This window comes from Mauremys reevesii, linkage group 25 (genome assembly GCF_016161935.1).
Source record: "Mauremys reevesii isolate NIE-2019 linkage group 25, ASM1616193v1, whole genome shotgun sequence".
In the NCBI taxonomy this organism is placed as follows: Eukaryota; Metazoa; Chordata; order Testudines; family Geoemydidae; genus Mauremys; species Mauremys reevesii.
In genome coordinates, this window is record NC_052647.1 from 19,460,814 (window position 1) to 19,486,042 (window position 25,229).

A 25,229-nucleotide genomic window follows, 5' to 3' on the forward strand; every position below is an offset into this window, starting at 1 on the left:
CATTCCCGCGGCGAGAGCTGGCGCTGACAGGGTGTGTATGGCCACCCTGTTTATAGCTATGGATGCGCATGAGGACCCCAGTGGTCATTTCACGGGGATTTCTCTTCCCTGCACGACTCCCCTGTGGGAATCAGGGTGGGTGTTTGTAGCACTGTAGCACTGACTCTGCCTCTTTATAGGAACCGGGGACCAGGGCAAGAGGGGACTTAATTCTCTTTGTCTCTTACATTCTAGGGTGAAGCTGGATCACCGGGTGAGAATGGTTCTCCTGGTCCCATGGTGAGTATGAGCCTCCCCATTATTATTATTTATATTATAGCAATGCCTGGGGGTGGGCCCGTTGTGCCGGAAGCTGTACGGACCTCAGCTGAGATCAGAGCCCTGTTGCGCCGGGCGCTGTACGGACCTCAGCCGAGATCGGGGCCCCGTCGCGCCGGGGGCTGTACGGACCTCAGCCGAGATCGGGGCCCCGTCGCGCCGGGGGCTGTACGGACCTCAGCCGAGATCGGGGCCCCGTCGCGCCGGGCGCTGTACAGACCTCAGCCGAGATTGGGGCCCCGTCGCGCCGGGCGCTGACGGACCTCAGCCGAGATCGGGGCCCCGTCGCGCCGGGCGCTGTACGGACCTCAGCCGAGATCGGGGCCCCGTCGCGCCGGGCGCTGTACGGACCTCAGCCGAGATCGGGGCCCCGTCGCGCCGGGGGCTGTACGGACCTCAGCCGAGATCGGGGCCCCGTCGCGCTGGGCACTGACGGACCTCAGCCGAGATCATGGCCCCGTTGCGCCGGGGGCTGTACAAACACAGAGTGCAAGACAGGCCCTGTCCCAAAGAGCTTATGGTCTAAATTGACCAGACAATGGAGGGAATGGTAAGGACTTGCCCAGGATAACCCTCTAATCCCGACATCCCCAAACACCGGATGTTTCTCTTTCGGGTAACTCTGCTCTGATTGATATTGTCTATTTGGGCAACAAAATGGCAGATGAAATTCGATGTGGATAAGTGCAATTTGATGCACATTGGAAAACATAATCCCAACTATACATACCAAACAATGGGCTCTAAATTAGTTGTTACCATTCAAGAAAGAGATCTTGGAGTCATGGATAGTTCTCTGAAAACATCCGCGCAATGGGCAGCGGCCGTCAAAAAAGCGAACAGAATGTAGGGAGCCATTAGGAAAAGGACAAATAATAAAAGAGAAAATGTCAAAATGCCACTATAGAAATCCATGGCACGCCCATGCCTTGAATACTGTGTGCAGTTCTGGTCTCCTCATATCAAAAAAGATATGTCAGAATTGGAAAAGGTGCAGAGAAGGGCAACAAAAATGATTAGGGGGCTGGAGTAGCTTCCGCATGAGGGGAGATTAAAAAAAACCTGGCTCTGTTCATCTTAGAAAAGAGACAACACAGGGGGGATATGATAGAGGTCTATGAAATCATGACTGGTTTAGAAAAAAGTGACCTGGGAAGTGTTATTTACCCCTTCACATAACACAAGAACCAGGGGTCTCCCAATGAAATTATTAGGCAGCAGGTTTAAAACAAACCAAAGGAAGTTCTTCTTCACACAACACCCAGTTAACCTGTGGAACTCCTTGCCAGGGGATGTTGTGAAGGCTAAAAATATAACTGGGTTCAAAAAGAATTAGATAAGTTCCTGGAGGAAAGGTCCATCAATGGCTATTAGCCAAGATGGTCAGGGACGCAACCCCATGCTCTGGGTGTCCTTAAAACTCCAGCTGCCAGAAGCTGGGACAGGACAACAGGGAATGGATCACTCAGATTTGCCCTGTTCTGTTTATTCCCCCTGACGTGTCTGGCATTGGCTGCTGTCACAAGACAAGACACTGGGCTAGATGGACCACTGCTCTGACCCATTATGGCCGTTCTTATCTTATTACTATTTATCACCTACTGGGCTCAGCTGAGATCAGGGTCCCCCTCAGGCGGGGGCTGTATAAACGCAGAGTGAGATAGTCCGTGGTCAAAGACCTTAGGCCTAGATTTTAAAAAGTATTTAGCTGTTGCTGCACTCAGCGTCCCAATGCCTACATGATTTAGAAGCCTAAATCTCATTTTTAAAAGGAATTTAGGCACTTAGGAAAAAATCTGGGCCTTAAAGTCTAGACAAGAGGGGAAACTGAGGCACAGAGCTGACTTGCCCACGGTCACATGGCAGGCCCAGCAATAGAACCCAGATGTCCCGATTCCCTGGCCAGTGATCTAGCCACTGGACAAGCCTGGCTCTGTTAATATTTGCGTGGATATTTGTAACAATCCTGTGCTGAGAAGGGCAGGGGGCAGGACCCGAACCTCTTCAGCCCCGCCCAGTGTCTCTCGCATCACAGAAAAGCAGCCCCAGACCAGCTCTCCCTGTCGACAGGAGCTTTGGCACTCGCTAGATATGAAGCACAGCTGGCTGGTTAAAGTGTTGTCACATCTCAGCCCAAGGGCAGGTGCGGGATAGCAGCCTGTTGAGCTGCCAGAGTCACAACACGAAGGCTGGGTCATGGCCTGATTTTCATGTAGGTTATGGCTGCAGTGTAAACCGGGGTTTCTAATGGCTGGACCCGGATCTCACAGCCGGGCGAATGCGTCCACCCTGCGCTACAGAAACCTTCAGATTGAGCTTTGCAGCTTGACCTGCATCCGCACTGCAAAATGACTGGCTCTGGAAATAGAGCCCGAGACCCACTGTGGCTCAACTCACCCTCCTAGCAGGATCTTGGGACCTAGGTCCTGAGTGCTCATCAGCCCGAATCAGGCTGACACGTGTGTGGACGGAAGCGGGGCTTGGGCTCAAATCCTCAGACAGACCCCAGGCTTAACGTGTGGACATTCTGAGAGCACCCCCTGCACAGGCCAATGTAAAGCTGATGTAAATGCTCTGCACCCGCCCTGCTCCCAGCCCCACAGAATAGGGGCTGAAGTGGGGGAATGTGGCTGGAGAACCCTGCATTATGGCTACTGTCAGCTTTCCATGCCAATGGAAAGCTAGAGCAACCCCAAGGCTGCTTGAACTTATACCAGGGTCACAGCTCCAGAATACAAGGAGTGCAAGGGGTGCTTTGAGGTGTAGGAACCGAGGATGAGGCTTAGCTCGATTTCTTTGATGCACTCGTAGTTCATTCTGATGTAACTAAAAAGGCGCTGCGCCATGGAGATTGGGAGCACACAAAAGGTTTGCGATGAGAGGACTGTAATAAGACAAATCTCATCATTTTCACTGCTGTTTTCCAGGGGCCCCGTGGTCTCCCAGGCGAAAGAGGACGTCCCGGCTCATCCGGTGCTGCTGTGAGTATTAAAGTTTCCTTCCATACTGCCTGTTAATTACTCCATTAGCCACGCCGCCATGTTGTTGTCATGGCAAAATCCCAGAAAGAGGCAACACAGATATTCCAAGAGAGAAAATATATATATATATTTAAGTTCTGATTTGCGGGGGGGTTGTTTCTTGTTCTGCATAAAGCGAAAGACGATGCTGACAGTGGGAGCACACTGGAATGAAACGGCTTCTGCTGTTATCAGTTTCTTTGACAACACTATAGATTATAGGGTAAAATTTTCAAAGGCGCCAAGGTGATTTGGAGCTTAAATCCTTTTTTTCATGAGTCACCGAGGCGCTTAGGAGCCTCTGTCTCCTTGAAAATCAATGGGATTTGGGCGCCTCCAGGTAAAATGTTCAAAGGAGCCCAAGTGATTTAGGTGCTTAAGTCACCTGGGCGCTTAAATCCCATTTTAAAAAGTGATGTTGACACTTAGGAGCCCAAGTTATATTGGAAGTTGGTGGGATTTAGGCTCCTAAGTGCCTAAGTCACTGAGGTGCTTCGGCCATTTTTATCTTTAGTCTTTAGCTCTCATTGTTCTACTCGGATAACGCCCGCGAAGGTGTCCACTGAATAAGGGACTACCACAGGCATCCCTCTAGAGCAGGGGTGGGCAAATGTTTTGGCCTGAAGTCCACATCGGGGAATAGAAATCGTATGACAGGCCATGAATGCTCACAAAATTGGGGTTGGGGTGCAGGAGGGGGAGAGGGCTCCAGCTGGGGTGTGGACTCTGGGGTGGGGCTGGGGATGAGGGGTTTGGGGTGCAGGAGGGTGCTCCGGGCTGGGATCAAGGGGTTCAGAGGGTGGGAGAGGGATCAGGCTGGGGCAGGGGGTTGGGGCATGGGGAGAGGCTCAGGGATGCAGGCTCCGAGCGACACTTATCTCAAACGGCTCCTGGAAGCAGCGGCATGTCCCTTCTCCGTCTCCTACGCGAAGGTGCGGCCAGGCGGCTCTGCACGCTGCCCTCCCGCAAGCACCCCCAACACAGCTCCCATTGGAGCGCCAAAGGGGCCACTGGAGTGCGTAGGAGCCGGAGCAGGGCCATGCCACAGCTTCCAGCAGCCGCATGGAGCGGCCCCCGACCCAGCTCCCCAGCGGGAGCTCGGAGGTCAGCTTAAAACGACTTACGGGCCGGATCCAACCCATGGGCCGTAGTTTGCCCACCCCTGCTCAAGTGTGAGAGGATTCCCAGTAAAGTCCAGTTACACCGCTGGCATCTTGGTCCTAAGCAGATGTTAAGGCTGAGATTTTCAGTCACTTAGTGGGGATTTGGATGGCTGGTTCCCATTAAAATTCACAGGCAATCGGAGCACCAGGGCTGTGCAAGCTTGTAGCCAGTCGGAGTCAGGCCCCCTAAGCAAGATCTGCGAACAGCTGGCTGGCCTGATCTCCCTCCCAAGGGATGGTTTCTCTCTCCTCTCAGGCAATTCATTGGTGAATTTCCACCCCCTTCTGGCAGCTTGGGGCTTTGCAAATATTAAGAACAATCCTGTTGCAAGGATCTGTCCTATCAGAGACCAGTTTTCAGCAGGGAGGGAATACTGTCTTCTGTGGACTAGCGATGAGTGTGGGCTCTGTGCAGTGTATTGCCCCGTGAATCATGCTGTCCTGCAGTGAGCTGCATCCCACTGCTTGCTTTGCTTGTTTGCTGTGCTGGGTTCAGGCCGCCCAGTGAAGGCATGTGCTGCATTGCCTCAGCTCGTATTACAGCGGGGCAACGTGTTGTGTTGCATCGGCCTTCCTGCCTCACAGTGACCAGAACTAGGCTGCCAGGGCTGCAGGCGAGAGTGCAGGGACATGCACTGGGCTGCAGAAATTAGAGTTCATCGGGCTGCATGACTGAGTTCAGGGGGGTGCATCAGGCTACAGGAATCAGCAGAGGAACCTGCATTGTGCTACGCTGAGCTGCAGCAGTCAGCGCAGGGACATGCATTGTGGTGCAGTGAGATGCAGGAGTCAGCGCAGGGCTCTGCATTGTGGTGCAGTGCGCTGCAGGAGTCAGCACAGGGACACATGCATTGTACTGCAGTGTGCTGCAGGAGTCAGCGCAGGGATATATGCATTGTACTGCAGTGTGCTGCAGGAGTCAGCGCAGGGACATATGCATTGTGGTGCAGTGTGCTGCAGGAGTCAGCGCAGGGACATATGCACTGTGGTGCAGTGAGGTGCAGGAGTCAGCGCAGGGACATATGCATTGTGGTGCAGTGTGCTGCAGGAGTCAGCACAGGGACATATGCATTGTGGTGCAGTGTGCTGCAGGAGTCAGCACAGGGACACATGCATTGTACTGCAGTATGCTGCAGGAGTCAGCGCAGGGACATATGCATTGTACTGCAGTATGCTGCAGGAGTCAGCGCAGGGACATATGCATTGTACTGCAGTGAGGTGCAGGAGTCAGCGCAGGGACATATGCGTTGTGGTGCAGTGTGCTGCAGGAGTCAGCGCAGGGACATATGCACTGTGGTGCAGTGGGGTGCAGGAGGTAGTGCTGGGACATGCACTGGGAAGCACCGTGCTGCACAACTGGCAGCAATGCTCTGTGTAGCGTCAGATTGTGTCCAGCCTCCTGGTTTGCAACAACAAGATGCACTGGGTTGCCTCAGGCTGCATTTGCTTCACCAAAGTGACTCCCATTAGATTGCAACTGACTGGAGGGGCCTCACACTACAAGAAGGATGTGGAAAAATTGGAGAGGGTCCAGCGGAGGGCATTGAAAATGATTAGGGGTTTGGGGCACATGACTTGTGAGGAGAGGCTGAGGGAACTGCGATTGTTTAGTCTGCAGAAGAGAAGAATGAGGGGGCATTTGATAGCTGCTTTCAGCTACCTGAAAGGGGGTTCCAAAGAGGATGGCTCTAGACCAGTGGTCCCCAACCACTGGGCGCCGGATGACCAGCCGCCGAGGAGCGTGACCACCTGACAAGCAGCTGCTGAAATGCCGCCGAAAAGCAGCGTCATCAAGAGGCGTCGCCGCCAAAATGCTGCCGAAAATCAGCAGCATTTCGGTGGCAGCGCTTCTTGCCGTTGCCGCTTCTCGGCGGCATTTCGGCGGCTGCTTGTCCGGTGGCCAGTAAGCAGGCGGACATAGATGCCCCAGCAGGTGCCATGGCGCCCGTGGGCACCGCGTTGGGAACCTCTGATCTAGAATGTTCTCAGTGGTACCAGATGACAGAACAAGGAGTAACGGTCTCAAGTTGCAGTGGGGGAGGTTTAGGTTGGATATTAGGAAACACTATTTCACTAGGAGGGTGGTGAAGCCCTGGAATGGGTTCCCTAGGGAGGTGGTGGAATCTCCTTCCTTAGCAAAGCCCTGGCTGGGATGATTTAGTTGGGGGATTGGTCCTGCTTTGAGCAGGGGGTTGGACTAGATACCTCCTGAGGTCCCTTCCAACCCTGATAGTCTATGATTCTATGAATGTCCTTCAGAGCCATGTAAACTGGCGTTTTCAATGGGCCTAAGAGCTTATGCACCCAAGTCCCATTAAAAGCCGCTGCAAGCTAGGCCCCGAACACCCCTCAGTCGTGGGTAACTCTGCCCTGGCTCCACTGAGAGCTGCTAATGAGCCCTCCCAATGCTTCAGCTCCTGGCCGAGCACCATGTCTGCCTGACATGACTGACCCTGACATCCCCCTGGGCACCTGATGCAGGCCCTGTGCTTGCAGGCTACAGGGAGGCGCTGTCTTCTTCAAGGTTGTGGGTATATTGTGCCATGTGGAGCGGATCCCTGCCTGGAGTATGAAACTCTGCCCTGGGCAGAGGTCCCAGGGCCAGGCCTAGACACCCAGCGAAGCCCTGGGAAGCTAAGTGAGCTTAACTATGGCACTCGGGGGGGTGTGAATTCTCTCCCGAGCAATACAGCAAGGTCGAGCTCCACTTTCAGCATGGTAAGAAGAGTAAAGTTCTGTCCCTTAGGTAATTAAATGTGCTCGAGAGCTATCGCAGTACGAACAATACGAGAGGGAAGCAGGCCCTTGATCTGCAGTGGAAGGGGTCATGCACAGGAACCTGGCTTTGGAAAAACTCTGCATATTTAGGAAACGTTTAGGGACAGGCACCCTGTGCAGTGCTTATCAAAGGCCGATACAGGAGCTCTCTGTGTTGCACAGAAAAACTGGAGGTACAGGTGCTCTGTGGATTGTTTAGCAGATCTGAGCGTTGCATAGGAAAGCAGTAGGGTGTGTTGCTTAGCAAAGCTGCAGATACAGGTGCTCTCTGTGTCACATGGAAGAGGCGTAGCTACAGGCGATCCGTGTAGGTTCAGGCGATCTGTGTAGGTTCAGGCGCTCAGTGCAATACCTGGTAGGCCCGTCGTGCCTGGACAAGTTTCCTACATTTTCTCATAAGTCCCCAGGGCTTCCAGCTGTCAGCTGGTAACATAGTGTAGCATAAAATCCCCCCCTCCCCATTCACTGAGCAGCACATGAAAACTCCTGGAATGGCTGGGAAGTTTGGCAAGAGATTTTGGCCCAAACCCCTGATTCCTGCAAGGCGCCTGTTGAGCGCCTTGAAGCCGATGAAGAGCCAGGGAAGATACTTGTGGTATCATACCGATAAGGGTGGGTGAACATGGTGGAGCCCTGGGGCCCTGCCATCCCCCTGATAGCCCCAGCCCAATGGGAGTTAAGTGCCTAAATACCTTTGAGGGCCTGGGTCAAAGTTTCCCTGAGGGCAGCTGCCTCCTGGCGGGCCACATGCATCTTTGAAACAGCTGTTGCTGGCATCTGTTAGTGTCGACGTTACACCGAGGTCTGTAACATAAACCAGCCAAACGTGGCCAATCCAGGCTGGTATGGAATTCAGCATCAGTGTGAACTGAGATTTTGGTACCCAGGACACAGCCCAGGCTGCGTCAGCCTTCGCTGACAATCTCTGTGTTGCCAACTCTGACGACTTCATTGCGTTATTTTGTGGTTTTCTGAAAGCCCCAGCTACTGGAGTCATGGTAATATGAGAGAAGCTCAGCTTTCACTTTAAAAAAAGCAGCAAGATTCTAGCCAGCATGGTTGCAGAGAAAAGCTTAAAAACGTGATCCCAGGGCAAAATAAACTGGAAGACAAAGAAAAAGGCCCAAAATTAATATTTTTAAGCCAATCTCATCTTTTTGAGGCCTGACTCTCGACAGCTCAATGTTTTGGGCTGGCAATTCTAGATCCTTAGGGGGGTTGGTTTGCTACCTCTTCAGACCCACAGAGCCAGACTGGAAAGCACTACCTGGGCCCAGATCTGCAGTCCAGTCCCCAGCCCCCAGCGAACACGGGGATGTTTTTCACAATAAAGGGCTTGTGTCCAGCCCAGGGCTCCTCCTGCTTCCCCTGGGACTTCGCTCCGTGGCCTAGTACAGCAGATCTAAGCCTGAAGAAATGTTTCCTGGCCTTGCAGGCTTTCATCTCAATTCCTCCTTATGGCCCCCTTTCCTCTGGGTAATGAATTCCTCACGGCAAGGCTTCGCGGATACTTTTTCAGCTGTCTGTTCAAGCACAGCACGGCTGCTACCCAGACACATCAAAAGCCTGAGTCCACTCTCCGTGTGCGCTGGTGTCAAGCCATCAGCGGCAGTGGACTTCCTCCAAGATCAGGACGGCTCCCCTTTACTGCTCCCCTGTAGTGTGTCTGGCGCTTTCTCAGCGGCTGCCTGGTGCAGGAAAGGAACAATGGCTGCTCGGCTACTCGGTCGTGTGCTTCACTGCGGACTAGCGGCTTGCAGGGGGATGCTGAAATCCCTGCTTGGTCTATCCCTGTTTGAGGTAGACGGGCCAGATGCTGAGAATCAGGAGTAATTCTACAGAAGTCAGTGGAGTGACTCCAATGGGCCAACACTGGTCGAGGTGAAACCAGAATCAGGCCCGCTGAGTGTCAAAGAGCAACTCCAGACCCTCAGCTGGTGTAAACTGGTGCGTCTCCACTGCCTTCGATGGAACTACAGCGGATTTACACGAGCTGGGTCCCCGGACTTCAATGGTGCGGTGTTAAAGGCCCCACTGACTTCTACTCCATATTTGGAATAGACTGGTAAAGGAAGGAATGCTTTGCCGGTGGGAGTTCGTACACAGCGCCTCCTAGGGGCCGTAGCTTAGGATGCCAGCCCACGCGGAAACAGAATGTTAAACCTATACTGTACTCGCTGCACCAATGCAACAGCCCCCAGTGGCTTGCAAAAATCCCTCCTGCTTTCTGCATCTGCCCTCAGAGCTTTACCTGGAAAGGAGTCACAGCCTATCACCACCCTTCTTTTAAAATCTAAAGATCCAGATTCAGTCCTGCGCCGTTGAAACCGACGGATTGACACTAGAGGGGAATTTGGCTTAGGAACTTGTGCGGCCCGTTGGCTAACCCCTGCCCTCTTTGCGCCCACATCCCCTAAGCAGATATTGGCCGGACCGGCAGAGTAACGCGACGCTGGTTGCTGTCACCCTCTTATTAGGAAGGAGCCAGCTGAGATCAGGGCCCCACCCTGCTGTACAAGCATATGGCAAGAGACACTCCTTGCCCCAAAGAACTAACTATCTAAGCAGAAAAAAGAAAAAATCAAGGGGAAATGACTGGCCTAAGGTTACTGGCAGAGGTGAGGACAAAAGCCGGGTCTCCCGAGTCCCAGTCTAGTGCATTACCCACTAGACCACACTGTCTTACCTGTTAGCTAGTCCCTTGTCATGTCACTTATTAAGGAGGCTCTCTCTTTTGACTCCAATTGCCTTGCTTCCACAGGGTGCTCGTGGCAACGACGGTCTCCCTGGCCCCGCCGGCCCCCCTGTAAGTACTTTGTTTTCTGTATACGACGTCTTCTAAAACGACAGCCTTTGCACAGGAAGGTTTTGCTGAAAACCGTCTCATTGTGTGTGTGCTTTTAGATGGTGGGAAATATTTTTTAAAATGGGCCCCGGCCCGTGTACCCTGGGCTCCCTCCACATCACATCCTAAGCGCGGGAGCGCTAGTTGCTATTTATTGTTCGTATTGTGGTAGCACCTCTCGGCCCCGGCCCCAGGGTCCCGTTGTGCCAGGCACTGGACAAACACAGAACAAAACACCGGGGCCTGTCCCGAAGAGCTCACCCACCCCCAATAAGACAGAAAACATCACACACACGCACTCCCTCCAGCAATTGCCCACCCCCCTTTCCCCCAGCAGAGTACAGGAATTGGATGGTATCCCCTTAAATAGTTAGTGAGCCCTCCAGTGGTGCTCACCGTGTTCTGTGCGGGTCCCCAGCAATGTGTGCGTGTGATCTATAGGACGAGAGCCCCCTGTGACCATTCCCCCGCCGGGAGATAGTCACTAGTCTGCTGCACTTGTGCTGCTAAGGGGTAGGGACTGATTGCAGCTAGCTCTGGGCTGGTGCAGGACCCCATGTCTGGCACACTTCCCTGGGTAGTGCCCCTGCGAGGCCCACCTGTCTAGACCATGCAACTCAGCTGTCCTGACTCCCTCCCCTGGAGCTCCCCCGTCATGGGCCCTCTGGTTTAGATTTTAACCCTCTGGGGACCATGCAACACGCCCCACTTCTCCCGACCCGATAAGGAACCCTTTTATCTGTGCCTTTGTGGGCTTCAATCCACCCACCGTCCCCAAATGGCTGCATCCTGCCTGATCTTTGAATTTGCTTGTGGGCCGACTCTAACTTCTGTTTCTCTCTGCCCAGGGACCCGTCGGCCCCTCCGGAACTCCTGGATTCCCTGGCGGCCCAGGCTCTAAGGTAGGTGATGAGTCTCCGACAAACACTTCTCATGTAGCTGAGCAAGGAGCTGGCCAGAAATGCCCTCCCCCGGCCTTTTTGCAAACATCAGTGAAAATCCACTGAGCGCTTCAGTTCCCCTGCTCACCTCCAGCCTGACATGTATTTTCAGGGTCACCTGCTGGAGCCGTGAGCAAAGACGGGATGAGAAGGAGTGAGTGTGAAAGGAGGGAAAGAGAGAAAGAAAGAAAAGAAAGAATGGGAGGAGAGTGAATGACAGAAAGAATGAATGAGAAAGAGAGAGAAAAGATGGGGGGAAATGTCAGAAAGAAAGGAAGGAAGAGTGAGAAGAGAGAAAGAATGGGAAAAGAAAGAAAAAAAACTGGAAGAGAAACTGAATGAAAAGGAAAGAATGAATGAGAAAAGAGACAAATGGAGAGAAAAAAATGGGAAAAGAAGGAGAAAAAAGGAAGAAGAAAGAGTGGGAAAGAGAGAAGGAGAGGGAGCAGGAGAAAGAGCAGAAGAAAAAACAGAGCGAGGGAGAGAAAAAGGGCAGGTGAGGCTAGGGAGTAAACAGGGCTGCCCCGGGGGCTCGACCCTGGAAATGCTGAGCGCTCCGGCCCGGAACCAGCAGAACGCGCACTTTGCTTCGAGCACGTGCGGCAATCGCATTAACTCCAACGGGCCCCAGTCACGGGTTTATAGTGAATCTCGTGTTTAACGGCTTTGCTGGCTCAGGATTGAGCCCCTGGTTAAACAATTAGAGTCAGCGAAACCGGGGCAAAGCATCCAGCTGAAAAATGACCACCCAGAGGACCAGGACAATCTGAAAAGAGGCAGCCCCCGCCCTCCAGATTTCCCAATGCCACCTCCATAAGTCCTATCTCCTCCCCCACATGTCCCAGCCTGGTGATTTCTTTAATCAGATGCATGGGAGACCTGGGAGATCTAGAGGGATATTTTCCTGGGAATCCCCCCTGCAGGAGTCTGGCTGGGAGGCATGTGGCATTTGGCTCCTGGCTGCTATTCTCACCGAGGGCTGGTTTCCCCAGTTACCAGACAGCACAGGGCACCGTGGCGATGCGGTCGCGGAGAGGCAGACAATGGCGCTTCAGTAATAATCATCCTCATTATGAGCAGCAGCGCGGGATCGTGGACGGAGATTGAAAGACACATGATCTCCCCCTCCCCGGTGCAGCTGGGGGGCGGATGAGAGCGGAGAGCTGCGTTTGAAGTTTGTTTATTCAGCTCCGGGTCTTTTAATCCCAAGAGGAGAGAATTTATTGAAAAAAATCAATAAATCCCCAAGTAAAAGCAAAGCCGCCGCCGCGGGTTGGGACTGGGGCAAGGGCAGGCTCAAGGGATGTGTGGAGGAAGGCAGCGATTTTCCAAAATCTTCGCAATCTTTTCCAGAAACGTAGCCATTTTGGCTGCCTGGTGTGAGATCCCCTAAAGAGGCCTGGGTTTCCGAGGGCGGGTCCCTCAGCACTTGCTGGAAATCAGGCTTCTTGAAGGGGGTCTCCAGTTGGGGTCCCCGAAATCACCAGCCACTTTGGAAAATCGTGGCCCCAAAGACAGAGGAAAGACACTCATAAGTACAGGTGCTGAGAGGAGGATTCCTTCCTGCATTGGCATCTCCTTAGAAAGGTTCACCGACACTCACCGCCCCCTTGGCTGCTGTATCATGAGTGACCAGAGAGACGAGGCTGGGAAGTATCTAGACACCCCACTGAGATCCGAGCCACCCCGTGCTGGGCACTGCACAGACAGACCCTCCCCAGATGAGCTCACAGTCTACATAGACCGAGGGTGGGAGGGGAAAGTGACTTGCACAGGGTCACGCAAGCCGTCAGTGGCAGAGGTCAGGCATAGAGGCATCACCCGCTAAGCCAAGTTACCGCTCCCGTTTACAGGCTGTTCCACTTTTTAACTGGACAGAGCATCTAGCCCCATCCACATGGAAGCCTCCCGGGCCAGGGTGGTTCAAACAGGATGGCATGTAGGCATTACCTCTCCGCTGTGGGGTGCTGCTCTCTTCATCCCTTTTCCTTTTCCCTTCGCAGGGGGAAGCTGGCCCCACTGGTGCTCGAGGCCCTGAGGGTGCCCAAGGCCCCAGAGGTGAATCTGGCACTCCCGGCTCCCCCGGACCTTCAGGGGCACCCGTAAGTAACTTGCCCCTTTCTGCCACGGTAGAGGAGGGGCCTATCTGGAGGGCTCTTGTGCTTAATTGCCCCCAAGCTTTCAAGGGGGGAGGGGAGGGCTATAGTCACAGAAACAGGAGAAAGCCACCCAGGTGATGAGTTACCTGAAGAATCCCTGTCCCTCTGGAGCACAGGGTCCCCACCCAGTTTAATGCCTCCAAACACGACCCCCTTCTGGTGTGGTATCTCTTCTCCTGCCCCAGTCAGCCAGCTTCATTCGGCCTCATGCCCACTCCCACCATGAGTGATACTACGGGGAGTATTAACCTCATTTTACCAGTGGGGAAACTGAGGCATGCTGGATTTGAAGGCCCAGCTCCTCAAAGATGTTTAGGTCCATAATTCCCACCCAGATCAAAGGGAGTTAGGGGCCTAAATACCTTTGAGGATCTGGGCCTAGCTGGCTGGCACAAGGTGACACAGGAAGAGCACTATCCACTAGGCCATCCTTCCTCCTCCGTTAGCATCCCTGATCTCTTCCCCCTGCATTGTGGCAAGTGCCACCCCTCCCACCATCAACCGTGCCTGATCAACTGGAATCTAGATCCAGCTTCCTTTCCTAGCGGGTTCCATTACCTGAACTGTCCCTCAATATATATTTAACCCTGCCCTTCCCCTGCTGCAGCTGCAGCCTAGCAGGGCCAGCTGTTAGTCCGATTGACACCAGTCCCTGCAGGGCGTTAGCCTTAGTCACACCCCTCTTAGCGTTTCCCCAGCGGGGAATTTGTCGAGTGATTCTCCCCTTGCTGAGTTCGCTCCTGTTTCTTTGGTGGAACCTACAACAGCTCCCCCGGCCACCCCATAGGATCTCCCTGGCCCCCTGGAAGGGGATTTGCTAGTCGCTCATTGATCTTCTCCTTGCTTCTAGGGTAACCCTGGAACTGACGGCATCCCTGGTGCTAAAGGATCAGCTGTGAGTAGGACTTGGCCTTGACGCCCAAGGAGAAGTGGGGAATTCAGTGGGGTGGACGGAGCCTGAATTCAGTGGGGTGGACGGAGCAAGGGGGGGCGGGTTTCGAGTTACCTTGGCCCAGCTCAGCAGGTACATCCACCCCCTGCCGTGGGAATTAATGGCACATGGATGTGCTGAGCCGAGGGAGGTGGTGGATTCTCAGCTGCAGGGCGAGGGGACGGCCAGACCCTTTGCTTGTATGTCCTGACCGCTGCCTCCTCTGTGCTGCCAACAGGGCGCTCCTGGAATTGCTGGTGCCCCCGGCTTCCCTGGGCCACGTGGGCCTCCCGGGCCTCAAGGTGCAACCGGGCCTCTGGGTCCCAAAGGTCAGACGGTAAGAACCTGGGGGAGCAGGTCGGTCGCAGGGGACGTGTTCACAGAGCGCAAAGAAATGCTGCGTCCCCCTTCCGTACACCACAGCCTCCCCCCAGCAGTGCTGCTCCCCGCCCCGACGCCACAGCCTCCCCCCAGCAGTGCTGCTCCCCGCCCCGACGCCACAGCCTCCCCCCGGTGCCGACACCCGCCCCGACGCCACAGCCTCCCCCCGGTGCCGACTCCCCCGACGCCACAGCCTCCCCCAGGTGCTGACACCTGCCCCGATGCCACAGCCTCCCCCCGGTGCCGACTCCCCCGACGCCACAGCCTCCCCCTGGTGCTGACACCTGCCCCGATGCCACAACCTCTCCCTGGTGCCGACACCTGCCCCGACGCCACAGCCTCCCCCCGGTGCCGACACCTGCCCCGACGCCACAGCCTCCCCCCAATGCCGACACCTGCCCCGACGCCACAGCCTCCCCCCACTGCCGACACCTGCCCCGACGCCACACCCTCCCCCGGGTGCCGACACCTGGCCTGACGCCACAGCCTCCCCCGGTGCCGACACCTGCCCCGACGCCACAGCCTCCCCCCTCTGCCGACACCTGCCCCGATGCCACAACCTCCCCCTGGTGCCGACCCCGCCCGACGCCACAGCCTCCCCCGGTGCCGACACCTGCCCCGGCGCCACAGCCTCCCGGTGCCGACCCCGCCCGACGCCACAGCCTCCCCGGTGCCGACCCCTGCCCCGACGCCACAGCCTCCCCCGGTGCCGACCCCGCCCGACGCCACAGCCTCCCCCGGTGCTGACCCCGCCCGACGCCACAGCCACCCCTGATGCCGACCCCTGCCCCGACGCCACAGCCTCCCCGGTGCTGACCCCGCCCACGCCACAGCCTCCCCGGTGCCGACCCCTGCCCGCGCCACAGCCTCCCCCGGTGCCGACACCTGCCCGGCGCCACAGCCTCCCCCAGTGCTGACCCCGCCCGACGCCACAGCCACCCCTGATGCCGACCCCTGCCCGACGCCACAACCTCTCCCCAGATGCCGAGCCTCCCCTGGTGCTGACTCCTGACACCACAGCCTCCCGCCGGTGCCAACCCCGCCGATGCCACAGCCTCTCCCCAGTGCCCACCCCAGACACCACAGCCTCCCCGGTGCCAAATCCGCCCGACACCACAGCCTCCCCGGTGCCGATCCTCCCCTCTGACGCCACAGCCTCCCCAGTGCTGACCCCCTCCCACAACGCCACAGCCTCCCCAGGTCCTGCCCCCACACCACAGTCTCTCCCTGGTGCTGACCTCCCCTGCCCCCACCCACACATGCCACAGCCTCCCCCCGGCCATATTCTCCTCCCACTGCCGCCTTCTCCTCTCACATACCGCAGATTCCACCTGACGTGGTCTCCTATCCCCCATGCCAGACACTGCACGTGATGCCTCTTACCCTTCCCTTTGCCAAAAATTCTGCCCTGGGCTGCTGTCCCAGGCCATGTGCCCCAAATCCCCCTGCCATGTGCCCTGGGGAAAGGGATCAGCAGACGCCATCGGATATTTCAGGGTGTGCAAACACCGCTCCCTTGGAAATCCGCACCTGAGCAGCGTTCGTACCTGGACGGGCGTGTGGGAGGATGAGTGACGAGCTCTCTCTTTCTCTGCAGGGAGACCCTGGCATTGCAGGCTTCAAAGGCGAACAAGGCCCCAAAGGTGAATCTGTGAGTATCCAGCAAGCCAGCTTGAATGTGATCTATGGGCTGAAGAATTCCTTTGATTTACAGTCACGGGCCATCCAGCGCGAACCCAGCGGTGGGCAGTTGTCCCCGCGCAGATGCCCCTTGGACGTCACCCTCCAGCACACGCCCTGAGGGGCCTCTGGGCAGGACTCTCAGGCGCTGAGACCAGAATGACAATCTTCTCCTCCAAGCCCTGAGCAGCAATGTACAGCATACGTCCCGAGCTAGTCTCGCCCGTAGACACCCAGTTAACGTAGTGAGTGACGGATACTGCCCCAAAGAACCGATGGCCGAACCAGTGCAGGAGGAAACAGAGAGGAAAGGTGTTGCCTAAAGCCACCGGCAGAGCCCGGAACAGAATCCAGTCTCCTGAGTGCCAGTCCAGCGCTCTAGCCACTAGGCAGCACTGCCTCCCCAGAGTGTAGTTTGAATCCCATCCCTTAGCCGCGCTGCGGTAACCCTCATTCCCTCGTGCACCTGTTCCCTGCTTCACGGCACACTTTGCAGAAGAGAGTCTCTCCCGCAGTTAATGAGCCTTTTCCCCTAACTGGCCCCTTGGCTAGCAAGCCCTGCAGGGCCCTCTCGCTGAGCTCACAGAAGGCAAACAATAGCCCCCCTGTTGCATTTAGCCTCTGCCTCCCAGAACATTCTCTCACCACTCCATTAACCAGCCTGAATACAATGGGGCCAGAGCTTCCACTGGTGTAAATCAGCTCAGCTCTGACTTCTGAGCAGCTACGGCTGATTTACACCAGCACAGGATCTGCCCCCCCATGCAGGATCCTTGTGCTGAGGGGCTGTCACAAACAGTTCAGAACTGTGCTGTGCCCCTGTTCACATCTCCCGGAGCGGGACGGTGTCCTGAGGGGTGGGTCTGGCCAGGGTTCCTTCTACGTCACTATTATTAAAAAACTCTGAGAGGCTCTGTCTGAGATCAGAGCCTCATGGTGCTAGGGGCTGGTCCCTGCCCTGGGGGAGCTTGCAGTCAAAATGACCCAGACAGAGGTTAGTAGAGGAAATGGATGCCACTTGCCCAAAGTCACACAGCAGAGCTGGGAATAGAACCCTCATCACTTGGCTCCAAGGGCCAGACCCTACCCACTACACCACACTGCCTGCCTGCAAGGCACATGCCTCAGCTGGTAGGTGACAGAGGCCATGTACCTCAGTGGCTGGCGCAGGAAGGTCCCTTGCACTGTCCTAGGCTGCGGGTGAGAGGATGGGGAAGCCTAACACATGCGCTCCTTGTGTCCCCCCACAGGGCCCCGCAGGGCCACAGGGAGCCCCCGGCCCAGCTGGCGAAGAAGGCAAGAGAGGTGGCCGTGGTGAGCCCGGTGGAGCTGGGCCTATCGGACCCCCTGGAGAGAGAGTAAGTGCCGTCTGCATCATGCTTCCACGCTGGCGGCATCACCACTCTTGGCAGCCTGGCACGGGACAGAAAGCCGGTGATGGCCACCGCGGCACGAGCCCTGGGATACATGGGGCAATGGCCCCGGTGGCAGGATCCCTGGGACCTAGGGTGTAAAGGCCACCCGGGGGGGAGCTGCAGGATCGGCAGCCCCGTGATGTGAGCCCATCATGGTGCAAGCCCACGCAAACCCAAGCGTGGTGCAAGCGTGTCTGCCATGTGGGACTCGCTCGCAGTGTAATGCCCACCCCAGCGCGAGCCCTGGACTCCCAGTTCAGAGTGAGCTCAGCTACAGGTGTGTGGTTTGGGGTTGGGACTGCTGAGATCATCCATCTCCTTGGCCTGTACAGTGCCGGGAAACTAATGGAGGGAGCGCAGTGGTACCTAATACCTTGATGTCACCCTTGTCGTCTCCTCCTTCCTAGGGCTCTCCTGGAAACCGCGGCTTCCCAGGTCAGGATGGTCTCGCTGGGCCCAAGGTGAGTGAAACCACTGCCCCTGCTCCGTGAGCGGACCATGGGGGTAGCAAATGATCTAGGAGTTGCCTGCCGGAGACTCAGCCTAGGCATCTTACTGTCCTGGGAGAGGCTGCACCTGGGTGGAATTTATTGGCGGAGGAACATCTCCTGCCCTGGGGTCTGGTGCAGTCCACCCAGGAGGAGGCCTGCTCGACCGTCTGCATGACTCCTCGGGTCAGCTCGGCAACATCTGCCCCCAGAACCGTTCCTGAGCAAAAATAAGGTGACCCTAATATTATGCACTGGGCTCTGTCCGGAGAGAGCCAACTTCCCGCCCTCTCTCAGGTCCCAGCTGTGGTTTATATATGTCCCTTCTTTCCCAGCATGCCTTGCTCCAAGGTGGGATTGCCACAGGGCTGCCCCGGTGGACTTCATTTCCCAGCCTGCCCTGCTCTCCTGGTTCTGAAGTAGAGGCTGAGAGGAGAGGGGGTTGGAGACTACAGGGATAGCGTGAGCTCTGTCCATTGCCCGTGTCTCCTGTCTCCCACGTATCTTTTGCGGCTGGATTGGGCTGGCTCAGAGGAGTTCCCACCCCAGTCCTTAAAGAGCGGGTGCACCTTTTTACAGGGGTCAACCCAACGCTCAGCAGCCTTAGTCACGTTGATTTCCGCGTGAGCCAGATTGGGGCCCTTAGCGGTGACACGTCAGCCTCACCTGTCCCTAGCCAGACTGGTTGTGGGGCAGCCTCCTGCCCGTGGGTGCCCCCTAGAACTGGGTTGGCTAACGTGCATATCTTCCTTATCCCCGGACAGGGTGCCCCTGGCGAGCGTGGTCCCGCTGGCCTTGGGGGGCCGAAAGGAGCCACTGGTGATCCTGGACGGCCTGGAGAACCTGGCCTGCCCGGCGCTAGGGTGAGAATGAAGGGGAGATGGCATCAGCTCCCAGCCAAGCTTGGCCTTGACAACTGGGACTGAAAGGGTTAAGATGTTTAGAGAAAACAATGGGTTTTTTTTGGGGGGGAGCAGAAATGGAACCCCAACTTCCCATGCATCTCACCTGCCTCCAGAGAGCCCAAGGCATCACTCTGCGAGTGACCCACCCACAGGGCTGGCGAGCGGTGCTGCAAGGAACGCCAGCTGTGTGCCCTTCAGCCAGAGTCTAAGCAGGAGACGGCACGTGGGTACCAGTGAGGGGACGCACTGGCTGTCAATGGGCCTGAATAAGACTTTGGGGGGGGGGGATTTGAGAGCTGGGTTTCGGTGCCAGCCCCCTGCCCCTTGCAGATACAAAGCCACGTTTCCCAGCGTTGGGTATTGCAGGTATTGTCAAAACCAGGAGGAGCCTGTCACTGAAATCCCAGAGCTTTGGATGCCAGCGGTTTATCACCGATATCCCATCTTCTGCACATGTAGCTCTCCCGAGGCGCCAGCAGGTGGCACCAACCACAGCAGCCTGGGTGCCCCTGGGGCGCACTCCCCTTCTGAGCCTTTGGCAGGTGGTAATGAGGGGATGTGCAGCCCTGCAGCCCAGCGATAGGGGGCGCTCAAACAGTGCCGCTGCTGGAGTCCCCTGGCTGGTGATGCCACCCAGCGAGGCTGAACCATATAGGGGCAGATCCTCAGAAGGACACTGAATATTCACTGTGTTCAAAGCATCCGGCCCCAGTGAGGAATTCCCACTCCCCACTGAGGATCACACGCCTCCCCTCCCCCGCAGGGAGAATAATTCCTGCGCCTGGGCTCCTCTAGGCATGACAAAGGCTCCCTTCTTTTTCTTTGTGTTCCAGTAGCACCCAGAGGCCCTAACAGATCAGGGCCCCCATGGTGCCAGGCGCTGCACAGACACACAGGGAGAGACGGTCCCTGTCCCAGCTGAGATCAGGGCCCCGTTGTGCCAGGCACTGCACAGACACACAGCGAGAGATGGTCTCTGCCCCAGCTGAGATCAGGGCCCCGTTGTGCCAGGCGCTGCACAGACACACAGCGAGAGATGGTCTCTGCCCCAGCTGAGATCGGGCCCCCATGGTGCCAGGCGCTGCACAGACACACAGGGAGAGACGGTCCCTGCCCCAGCTGAGATCAGGGCCCCGTTGTGCCAGGCGCTGCACAGACACACAGCGAGAGATGGTCTCTGCCCCAGCTGAGATCGGGCCCCCATGGTGCCAGGCGCTGCACAGACACACAGCGAGAGACGGTCCCTGCCCCAGCTGAGATCAGGGCCCCGTTGTGCCAGGCGCTGCACAGACACACAGCGAGAGATGGTCTCTGCCCCAGCTGAGATCAGAGCCCCGTTGTGCCAGGCGCTGCACAGACACACAGGGAGAGACGGTTCCTGCCCCAGCTGAGATCGGGCCCCCATGGTGCCAGGCGCTGCACAGACACACAGCGAGAGACGGTCCCTGCCCCAGCTGAGATCAGGGCCCTGTTGTGTAGGGTGCAGCAGAGGCATCCCCTCCTCCAAAGACACGGGGAAACTGACCAGCCGTTTCAATGTCTCCTGAGTGCCATTGGAGCAACCAGCACAGAGCAGAGCTAGAGCAGGGACCCGCGGGAAAGTCCTAACTCCCTGCCTCCTTCTTTCCACCAGGGTCTCACTGGGCGCCCTGGTGATGCTGGTCCTCAAGGCAAAGTCGGTCCGAGTGTAAGTGAGACTCCTCTTCCTTCCTGGGTTGGGCTCTGAGGGGCACTGACAGAAAGTAGCTATGATTTGGGGGGATATTGGATGGGCATTGAGATTTGGGAGGGGATCTTGGGTGGGTGCTGTGCTTTGGGGGGTGCTAGGTGGGGGCTGTGATTGGGAGGATATTGGGTGGGTGCTGTGCTTTGGGGGTGCTGGGTGGGGGCTGTGATTGGGGAGGGATATTGGGTGGGGCTGTGCTTTGGGGGTGCTGGGTGGGGGCTGTGATTGGGGAGGGGATCTTGGGTGGGGCTGTGCTTTGGGGGTTCTGGGTGAGGGCTGTGATTGGGTGAGGATATTGGGTGGGTGCTGTGCTTTGGGGGTGCTGGGTGGGGGCTGTGATTGGGGAGGGGATCTTGGGTGGGGCTGTGCTTTGGGGTACTAGGTGGGGGCTGTGATTGGGGTAGGGATATTGGGTGGGTGCTGTGCTTTGGGGTTCTGGGTGGGGGCTGTGATTGGGTGGGGATATTGGGTGGGTGCTGTGCTTTGGGGGTTCTGGGTGGGGGCTGTGATTGGGTGGGGATATTGGGTGGGTGCTGTTCTTTGGGGGTTCTGGGTGGGGGCTGTGATTCGGTGGGGATATTGGGTGGGGGCTGTGCTTTGGGGGTGCTGGGTGGGGCTGTGATTATGGAGGATCTTGAGTGGGTGCTGTACTTTGGGGGTTCTGGGTGGGGGCTGTGATTGGGTGGGGATATTGGGTGGGGGCTGTGCTTTGGGGGTGCTGGCTGGGGGCTGTGGTTATGGAGGGGATCTTGAGTGGGTGCTGTACTTTGGGGGTTCTGGGTGGGGGCTGTGCTTTGGGGGTGCTGGGGGCACAGATTTTTTGGGGTGAGAAGCACTTAAGCCACGTATTACAGGAAGCATGGCTGAGTGGTGGGTGATCATGGGAATTTTCGAATGCTCCCTGGCAGTGTGCTCCCGTCCTGGGACAGGCAGGGCCTCGTAGCGCAGAGAACAGAACAGCCTCAACTCAGCGCTTTGCCAGGGGGGAACGAAGTCCCCAGCCCTGGGCACCGTTGGCGCCTGTGCCAGCAGTTGATGAGACCTCCAGCGCTCTTGCCCAGACTAAGCCGCAGGTTCCTAGAGGCTGCATGTAGGGGGCTGCTCAGAGCGCAGGAGGGAGATCGTCCACTAACGTGCCAACCTCTGTGCCTCCCTGCAGGGTGCCCCTGGTGAGGATGGTCGCCCGGGCCCACCGGGCGCACAAGGTGCTCGTGGGCAGCCTGGCGTCATGGGTTTCCCAGGCCCAAAAGGTGCTAACGTAAGTACACTGAAGTGGGACCTCACCCTGCATGCCCCCCTCCTGCCAGGCAGCCTGGGCCAAGGGACAGCACCAGTGAGGCCGCGGGGGATGGAGACTCTTGCAGTGGCAATGGGCACCCCCACAGTCCATCTCTCCAGTCCATATCCACATGTACAGCCCTGGGCAGCTTGTCATGAGCTGAGTCAGGCATCGGGCAAAGGAGGAATGAGAGGCCCGAAGCAAAGGCCCCTGGGAACCCCCCCAGTTGGTGCCAACATGGCCAGGTGCCCCGTGGAGCTGCCGTTTCTTCAGATCGGCCGGAGCGGGGCCAGGACTGGGCTAACCCGAGCTCCACGGACCCCATTTGTATCACTCCCGCTGATGTCAGCCTGGGCTGCTGCTGCAGAGAAGCAGGGGCTGGCTAGCGGAGGTGACCTGCCGCATCCCCGAGCCTGTTCTGGTGACATCGAGGCCTCGTTCATCACGCCGTGTGTTCTCTCTCCTCCTAGGGCGAGGCTGGTAAAGCTGGAGAGAAGGGATTGCCCGGCGCCCCTGGTCTGAGAGTAAGTGGGTTTATCTCCCCCACCCCCATTACAACACAGCCCCTCCCTGCAGGCAGCCACGCCCAGAATCAGACTCTGGCCCGTCCATTTCCCAGAAGGCAGGGCAGGATTGCTCCCCTTTGCCCCTTTAATGTGGGGCTCCCCAGTCTAGCTTCAAATATCCCCCACTCCAGGGTCCCCCGCACTGCTCCTGGGAGATTCCCTCCCAGTTCTGCCCCTGGCTGGCAGAGATCTTGTTTTAGGAGGGTCACTTAATCAATGTCTGACAAGGGCAGCGTTGGAAGCCCCATCGTACAGATGGAAACAGGGCCGGATCGATTACGTGACTGAGCCAGGCCAAGCCAGGACTTGAACTCAGCATCTTCCTCTCTCAAGGAGCGGCGGTCTGATTTTTTCAGAATTCGGTGGGTGCACCACAAAGCCCTAGTGATATGGGGTCAAGGTGAGAGCCCAGCTGGATGGACAGACAGCTGGATAAATGGACAGACAGAGAAATCTACTGTTGCCTAATCCATTGCAACAGGAGCAGAGAAAGAATGCGAGGTTCCGGGAGGGAATTTTAAAAGCACAACAGTCTGGTAGCTAAAAAGAGGTCACTGATCAATGTCCTGGGGGTTTCTTTTCTCTCTAGGGTCTTCCTGGCAAAGATGGTGAGACAGGAGCTTCTGGTCCCCCCGGACCTGCCGTGAGTATTTGCTGCTTCCAGCGTGAGGAAGGAGGGGTGGGGGGGCAGAAGGAAATCAGCGAGGCCAGTCTCTAGCCACGATACAGAGATGGACCTGGGCAGGATGGCTGACCCATAGGCCTGCTGGTCACAGAGACTGGGATTTCTTTCCTGTAGAGCAACCCAGACTGGGAGACCCCATTACAGTAGATTGGGGGATCTGACCCTTTCCCGGTTCCAAGCTGGGAGACCCTGCCCCTTGCCCAGTTACCCCAGACTGGGGTACTGTTCCTTTACCAGACTGGAGGATCCTTTCCCAGTTCCCCACCCTGGGACCCTTTACCACACCTGGTCAGTGAGTTGTCAGTCCACACTTCACCCAATAACAGGGGTGGATGGATGCTGAGTGGAATCTGGTTGCAATGTAGAACCCACGTGTGGCCACTAGAGGGCGCTCTGCGTTAAAAATTTTTTTTGGCCAGAACCTGGCTTAGAGAACAAATCAAAGTAAAACAAACCAGATCACAGAGATCCAGCTTCAAGGGCTAACACACAGGGTGGGTGTCCTGGACTGATTGGGGATTGGTCCTGCTTTGAGCAGGGGGTTGGACTAGATATCTCCTGAGGTCTCCTCCAACCCTGATATTCTATGGATGATGTGTCCTGTCCCATCACGGGCACTGTAGCCCTGTCCTATCACAGGTGTCATCGCCCCATTGGGCCCTAAATCTGGGGTCGGGACCGGGTGTCGTTTACGCTCACAGTTCTCCTTTCCTTCTGCAGGGGCCTGCTGGCGAGAGGGGTGAACAGGGCTCGCCAGGTCCTTCCGGCTTCCAGGTGAGTAGGAGCAATGCCTGTTAACCCTTTTGCATTGTGGGGTCGGGGCAATCCTGTAAATACCTGCCCCCCAGCTCCATCCCCAGGAGCTCTGGCCTGCTCAGTGTATCTCCACTGGGGTCTGTAGCTGCATCCATCAGCCCTAGTGCCCGCAGGCTGGCAGCTTCCAGGAGCCGATGTCACATGTGCCAGCTGGGCCCTTTGTCACCCAACACGTGCTCTGAACATGCCAGAGACTGAGGATGTGTCTGCACTGCACACTAAGCCTGGGCTGTGACTCAGGAAGCCCCCATTCCATCTACACACAAAGCAGGAAGCACCTGGATCCTAGGATCGTTCGTGTGTGTGTGTGTGTGTGTCAGAACCCAAGTCCCGCTGTGAATCCAGGCCCTGTCATTTTGCTGTCTGGATGCAGCTCAAGCCACAGACCTAAGTCAGAAGGTCTCCGTAGTGTGGACGCGTTAGCATGGCTCTGAGACCCGGCCCCAGCAATTGCAAACCCAGGTTTACAGTGCAGTGTGGACGCTCAAGCGCAGGCTTGGAAACACTGAGTCCACAGGCCTGGGGCTCACAGACCCGGGTTTACCCTGCAGTGAGGACATGAGATACCTACGATCATGGCTAACTTCTCTGCACTGCTTCCTTTCAGGGACTCCCCGGCCCCCCAGGTCCTCCAGGCGAAGGTGGCAAGCCAGGAGATCAGGTGAGTTCGGACCCCATCCCGGAACCTCCTTAGCGCCTCACTGCAGGCCATGAACAGAGCTGCCATGCGAGCTGGCAACTGAGTCCCCTTTGCAAGGTTTAGCCCGGGGGCCGGCGCTGGATCAGGGGGGTTCAGCCCACCGGCCACATGCCACCAGGCGAGGAAAAGTCTGAGTCACTGAAGAAGCCGGATGGTCGCTAAACTTGGGGCTCTGTCAGGCTCCGCATACCCCCCTCCCGCAGCCACCCCGATCTAGGGTTTCCTGGGCCGCCTCGGGAGCGAGACAGCGTGTGCGGTGCACCAGGGCCAGACTGGTCCCCTCGCACCGTCCGAAAGCTGCTAGTCGGAAACAACCATCGCTCGCCCGGTGCTGCCGATTTGCATGTCCGCCGGCTCCGAACCAAATGACAGCCGGAGCCCCTCCCAGGGCGAACTGGCCCTACCGCAAGTGGGGAGAGCGGGCCCTGCAGTA

At 57.0% G+C, this 25,229-nt stretch overlaps 1 protein-coding gene across 1 annotated transcript in view; it reads left to right on the forward strand.

Moving 5' to 3' along the window:
- The window catches only part of COL2A1 (collagen type II alpha 1 chain), a 66,294-nt gene that overhangs the window by 17,164 nt on the left and 23,901 nt on the right, over positions 1–25,229 (forward strand). Inside the window, exons 15-31 of the mRNA XM_039514506.1 lie at positions 235–279; positions 3,246–3,299; positions 10,041–10,085; positions 10,973–11,026; positions 13,069–13,167; positions 14,075–14,119; positions 14,394–14,492; positions 16,134–16,187; positions 17,467–17,574; positions 18,039–18,092; positions 18,884–18,982; positions 20,658–20,711; positions 21,910–22,008; positions 22,500–22,553; positions 23,185–23,238; positions 24,001–24,054; positions 24,704–24,757. Of these exons, the coding sequence (XP_039370440.1) occupies positions 235–279; positions 3,246–3,299; positions 10,041–10,085; positions 10,973–11,026; positions 13,069–13,167; positions 14,075–14,119; positions 14,394–14,492; positions 16,134–16,187; positions 17,467–17,574; positions 18,039–18,092; positions 18,884–18,982; positions 20,658–20,711; positions 21,910–22,008; positions 22,500–22,553; positions 23,185–23,238; positions 24,001–24,054; positions 24,704–24,757 (1,125 nt within the window). The remainder of the gene's footprint in view (positions 1–234; positions 280–3,245; positions 3,300–10,040; positions 10,086–10,972; positions 11,027–13,068; positions 13,168–14,074; positions 14,120–14,393; positions 14,493–16,133; positions 16,188–17,466; positions 17,575–18,038; positions 18,093–18,883; positions 18,983–20,657; positions 20,712–21,909; positions 22,009–22,499; positions 22,554–23,184; positions 23,239–24,000; positions 24,055–24,703; positions 24,758–25,229) is intronic.